The sequence below is a fragment of the Crocuta crocuta genome, unplaced genomic scaffold, assembly GCF_008692635.1.
Source record: "Crocuta crocuta isolate KB4526 unplaced genomic scaffold, BGI_CrCroc_1.0 scaffold334, whole genome shotgun sequence".
NCBI lineage: Eukaryota > Metazoa > Chordata > Mammalia > Carnivora > Hyaenidae > Crocuta > Crocuta crocuta.
In genome coordinates, this window is record NW_027533260.1 from 1,976,776 (window position 1) to 1,982,417 (window position 5,642).

The 5,642-nt window shown below is 63.0% G+C and overlaps 1 protein-coding gene across 1 annotated transcript in view; it reads right to left on the reverse strand.

Annotated features, from left to right (window-relative positions):
* Positions 1–5,642, reverse strand: part of MED25 (mediator complex subunit 25) — a 13,516-nt gene that overhangs the window by 1,145 nt on the left and 6,729 nt on the right. The window contains 14 exon segments of the mRNA XM_077747049.1: positions 1–156; positions 289–360; positions 723–900; positions 902–1,032; positions 1,085–1,136; positions 1,214–1,299; positions 1,675–1,803; positions 2,238–2,293; positions 2,296–2,364; positions 2,456–2,543; positions 2,826–2,956; positions 3,081–3,243; positions 3,506–3,626; positions 3,991–4,089. Of these exon segments, the coding sequence (XP_077603175.1) occupies positions 1–156; positions 289–360; positions 723–900; positions 902–1,032; positions 1,085–1,136; positions 1,214–1,299; positions 1,675–1,803; positions 2,238–2,293; positions 2,296–2,364; positions 2,456–2,543; positions 2,826–2,956; positions 3,081–3,243; positions 3,506–3,626; positions 3,991–4,089 (1,531 nt within the window).

Genomic DNA, 5,642 nt, shown 5'->3' on the forward strand with positions numbered 1-5,642 from the left:
GATGGGTCCAGGAGGGGGGGGGCCGGGGGCTGCTCCAGGAGGGCCTTGGGGGGCGCCTGGGGGGGCCTGGGCAGCACCCTGGGGCTGAGGCTGTCCCGAGGCTGCAGAGGCCCCCACGGTGCCCTGAGGCTGGGGCTGTGGTGGGCGGAGTTGCAGCTGGTGGGAAAAGATGGGGGTGAGGGAAGAGGCAGAGTCCCCAGAGTTCCTGGCCTCCAAGGTCAGGTCAGAATGACAGTCTCCTTTGGGGTCTCCCCTCCCTGGCCCTGACCCCATCAGCTCTCTCCTCACCAGATTCTGTGAGGGTCTTGCCTGGTCCTCCAGAATGGGGCCTAGCCCGGGGGGTGCCTGCTGTGCCCCCATCTGTGTGGGAAAGGGAGCAGGTCAGTGACCAGGGCAGGAGGGGTAGTAGGGGTCCCGCATCTGGGGTGAGGAGGAGCATTCTGAGCCCTGAAGGGAACCTGTAAGCAGCTAGGAACAATCCCCCGGGAGTGGGTGGTCTGGGAACTAAACCTTACTTTCTCTAGTGCCCAAGAGGGGATGGTCTCAGAGCTTCGATACAGACACCGGAAAGGGTACAAAGATCATGGGAAAATGTGGGGACAGGACTGAACTCAGGCGGCCGTGGCTCGGAGGACAGAGAGAGCTGGCAGGAGGGCCCAGGAGGGAGCCCGGGGCTNGCCAGGGGTAGGGGTGCTGGGGAAAAGGGGGCCAGGGTCACTCACCCCGCGCTGCTGCTCCAACTTCTGCTGCTGGACCTGCTTGTGGTTGGTGATGACCTGCCGGATGCCGTTGACAAAGCCGCTCTGGTCGTAGGGGATGAGGCCCATGAAGATCTTCTTCTTGGACGAGTACAGGAGCATGAGGACGCGCACCTCGCAGGGCGCCGTGTGGGGGAAGTGCNCCGTTGCCCATGATACGGTAGAGGCCTTTCAGGGACTCCAGATCCTTGTTGGTAAAATGAAACTGCACCATCCTTGAGTTGCGGAACAAAGGGCCCAGGGTGGTCTGGGGGAGACAGGGGCCGGCCAGCAGCTAAGTGCGGAGGGGAGAGGCAGGGGGTGGGAAGGGGCGAGGGCGGACACACGCGGGGAGGAGCGATGACGGCGGNCAGCTTCTGGGGCCACTGCTCAGTCTTCCTGGGGGGGTCACAGGAAAGAGGCGTCAGGAGGGTGCACGCCCGCGCCCCCCCCCTGCTGCCCCCACAGGTACCTACAAGTTCTCGCCGTGGTTCACGTAGACCTGGCAAGGCAGTGACCGCGTCAGCTTGGTGTTGGCATCCACTGAGGCAGGTTTGGGCTTCTGAGTGGCAAAGTGGCGCGTGTCATGGTGAAAAGGGCCCCAAACCCCAGTCCCCTCGGCCTCCCCTGCCCTCGCCTGGGAGCCCCAGAGCGCGGGGGCTCCCCCAGTGTAAGTCCCACGAAGGGGGCCCTGGGCCCCACTTCCAGACCACCAATCGCACAAGCTCTGGACTCCATGATCCCTGGAACCCATCCCGACCCCGCATCTCGGTTCTTCAGCGGCGACACAGGTCTCACCGCCTTCCTAGTCCCAAACCCCGAACGACCAGTCCCAGGCTTGTCTCCTCAGGACAAGTCCCATGGCCCCAGAGGGACCCCAACCCAGCCCCATGTCCTAATGGGACACAGGACCCACGCGGCTCTTCATGCTACTCACCTCCTGCCACTCAAGGACCCCGCTCCAGACCAGGAGTTTGTTGGAGACGGACTGCTGCCCTCCGAGGGCTGGGGGCCCTAGCTGGGCAGGGGAAGGGCCGCTCACCCCACCCTGGGCCGCCGCACCCGCCTGCCAGGGAGGGGGGGGAAACGGAGGACAACGGAGTAGGGTCAGGCGGTCTCTTGGGCGGCACAGCCCGAGAGACAGACAGAGTGGCGGGAAGCACGGAACGCAGGTTCCTTTCTCAAGGACTCGATGGTCCCGGGACTGTAAATGCTTCACCTCTGTAGGACTGGAGGCCTCTGAACCCCCTTGATGCCCTGACTCCCAGGATCCCTTGGGGTCATCAGGGCCGCTCTCCCCGCCAGGAGCCAGAGAGCTCCACTCACGACTCCATCCCCAGACCCTCCAGTCTCGGTCATTGGTGGCGCAAGTCCCGTGAACCCAAAGACTTCTGAACAAGACCCACATGCCCTCACCCCCCCTCAGGAAGGCGGGCTGCTCAGCCTCTGCCAGATTAGAGGCTGGAAGGAGGGCGGCGGGGCAGGAGTGCAAGCACCTACCATGGACGGTGCCCCAGGTTGTGCAGGGGGGGCCAGGCCTGGGCCGGGTGCCACGGCGGANCCGGAGCCTGGCTGAAGGGGGGACCCACTCCCGGAGCAGCTTGCTGGAGAGGGTTAATGGGTGAGACTGTGGGAGAGACCAAGAGAAGAGGTGGGGATGGCTGTGCAGAGCGGCCCAGCTGACCCCAGCCCATCCGCAGCCCGGCCCCAGGACTCACAGCGTGGGCCCAGCCCGGCCTTCTGGTTCTTGGCCGCTTCCACCGCATTCTGGGCAGCCACCTGAGCTGCGCTCAGGTTCCCAGGGACCTGGGGGCAGGGGGAGGTGATGAGGGCCACACAGCCCGGTCCCGGTGTCCCACGGGGCCATGCCACCGTGCCCGCCCCCCAGGCTCAGCTACCCCAGCTGTGATGACACAGCAGGGCCTCATGGCTGCCATCACACCACAATGATGCCACTCTCTGGCCCCGAGAGTCCCACCCACCCTGGGGTCCCCGTGCAGACTCCCATCACCCCATAAGCCCCAACATCCTGCTGGGTCTCTCCCACGAGGCCCCAGGAGCATGTCCCCATCCTGGCAACGTCCGTACCTGGTACGGCTGGGGCACCGGGGGCAGAGGCTGCTGGGCGGCCGCCGAGAGTGTGGCGCCCGAGGGCGGGGCTGGCGGCAGGGGCACGGGCTGCTTCGGCTGGAGGGGGCCTGGGGCTGAGCCACCCCCAACTGAGAGCAAAGGATGGACAACCAGGCCCCACGAGAAGGAATTCGAGAAAAGGGAGAGAAATTCACGTCAGAGGGAGCCTGGTGGGGGGCTGCACCCCCCACCCCATAGGCACCTGGTCCTCACCTGGCAGCACCAGCCCCCGCACCAGCACCATGTGCCGGGGGTCCTGGCTCACATCTGTTGGCGGCTGCAGTGGCTCCAGCATGGCAGGGGGAGCCGCCTTCTCGAACAGAAGCCTCAGGGCAGGCAGCTTCCGGGGGGACACGATGGAGAAGTGGATCCCTTGCTGCGAGGGAAGAGATGAGTGGTCAAGGTGGGGCCACAGGGCCACCGTACCTGCTGGGCCCTAAACCCAAATTCCCATCGGCCTCTGAGACCAATGACCACGAGACCTGTAGGTGCTGCCCCAGGGCATTCTGGGTTACAGCTCTTCCAAAAGTGGGGAGCAGAGCTGGCCACTCTGACGCAGGAGTCCAGGCCCCAGCGCTCTCCTCCCTCAGACCTGCACCTCCAGCCCCAGCCCCTCCCTCGGACTCCTGAGCCCTCACCTCCCCGATCTTCTGCACGAGACTCTCCGTCGTGTACCCAGAGTACGTGGTGCTCTCGACGGCGGGCAGCAGGTATGGGGGTGAGTTACAGATGAGGAGGCAGACGCGGTGCGTCTGGCCGCTGCCAGGGATGAGGAAAGACGCGGAGCTGTCAGAACAGGAGCCCTGAGAGAAGGGATAGACCTTCTCTGCACCAGCAGAGGTGCAGGTCGGAAGTAATGGCCCCATTTTACAGCTGAAAACACTGAGGCCCAGAGAGGATCCTGACTCCCTCTAGGTTGCCCAGCTGGCAGAGGAAGCACGAGACAGACCCACAGCAGGCTCCTCTTCCTAGTGAGGTTTCGGAGACCAAGCATGCGCCAGGGCCCACCCCCAGCACTCAGGGCCCGCCAGCTTCCCCAGTGAGGCAGTGGGCAGAGTCATGAGCCAGAGTTCTGAGCTGGGCGGAAAGGGACACCCAGGCCCCACATGCAGGGCACACTCACATCTGCTCCCGCATCTTCTTGAAGTCATCGAATAGCTGCAGGGCGGTGCTGAGGCCTTCGGCAATGAGGCTACAAGTCTCGCCCCCGCCGCCCATGAACCTGCAGGGGGCCGGGCTGTCAGCCAGGGGATGGGGCACCCAGGGCTGCCACCTCCCCACCCCCAGGCCACACCTGGAGAGTCCATCTGCGTGTGGCCCTCCTCCCCACACGCCACTACATAGAGATGCTGTTATGTTCCCTGCTCTATCCCCAGTGCTGACACAGTCCCAGGCCCAAAGAGCAAGGACAGGGGTGATCTGTCATCTCCTGTGAGGGAGGCCCTCTGGCAAGAGGCCCTGTCAGAGGACAGAACGGGGAAAGGCTCCCAGACACCAGGCCTTTGAGCCTGTACCATGTCCCCATCCCCCGAACGTCTCCCCTCTGGGCCACCTATTCCATCCTTAAGGCCTGCCCTGGCCCCATCTCCAGCCCAGCCCACCTCACACGGGGGCCTCCACTGGCCTCCCAGCATCAAGGGTTGACCTGCGTCCCCCCCTCCCCAAGAGAAACAGAAATCCTAACCCCAGCAGCCCAGAACGCGACCTTATTTGGAAACAGGGTGTTTACAGAAGTTACAGAGACTAGGCTGAGGCCGGAGGGTGGGCCCTAATCCGGTGTGACCCACATCCTTCTGGTCAAAATAGAGAAATGCAGGGGGTACAGCTCAGGGGTAGAGCAACTGACTGCAAAATAGAAAAATGCAGACACGAAGACAGCCATGTGGAGACTGGAGTCACACAGTCACAAGCCAAAGAAAAGGCAAGGGAGGCTCTTCCCCTAGAGGCTGCAGAGGGAGCATGGCACTGCTCACGACCTCCATCGCAGACTCCTGGATCCTGAACTGGGGGCCACTACCTTTCTGTGGCTCTCGGCCAACCCGTTTTGACCGCTTCGTCACAGCAGCCCCTGGAAACTAACACCCAGGCTGGGTTTCTCTTGCGTCTGATGTGGAGACAGGTCACCAGCACCATCTCACGTGGGGCACGGCGTGGGGAAGGCCTCTATCTGTGCCAGGCTGTTGCCACGATTCTTCAGGTCACGTGGCCGTGAGGCTGACTCTGCCACAGGGAACGTTGGTGGAGGCCAGGCCCCTCTCTGGGAACTTTGGGGGCTCTGTCCCCTTGAATTGTGGCCACTGCACTGGTTCCCCCAAGGCAGGGACAGAATCTGAGTCCTCTCCAAGGAAGATGTCTGACATGAGGGAGACGCTGGGAAATGTGAGTTAAAAAACGAATTGGGGGGTAGGGGGGCACCTGGATGGCTCAGAACTAGGAGGGGCGCACCTGAATGGCTCAGTTGAGTGTCTGACTCTTTGTTTGTTTGTTTGTTTGTTTTTGAGAGAGAAAAGGTCAGGGAGGAGAGGGCAGACAAAATCCCAACAAGGCTCCTCCACACTGTCACCACAGAGCCCAACTCGGGGCTTGAACCCACAAACTGTGAGATCAAGACCTGAGCCAAAACCAAGAGTCAGACATCTAATTGACTGAACCACCCAGGAGACCCTGAGAGTCCAAGTCTTGGTTTCGACTCAGCTCATGATCCCAGGGTCATAGGACGGAGCCCTGTGTCGGCTTCTGTGCTGAGCTGGGGAGGGGGGGGGGGGGGAGGGGCGG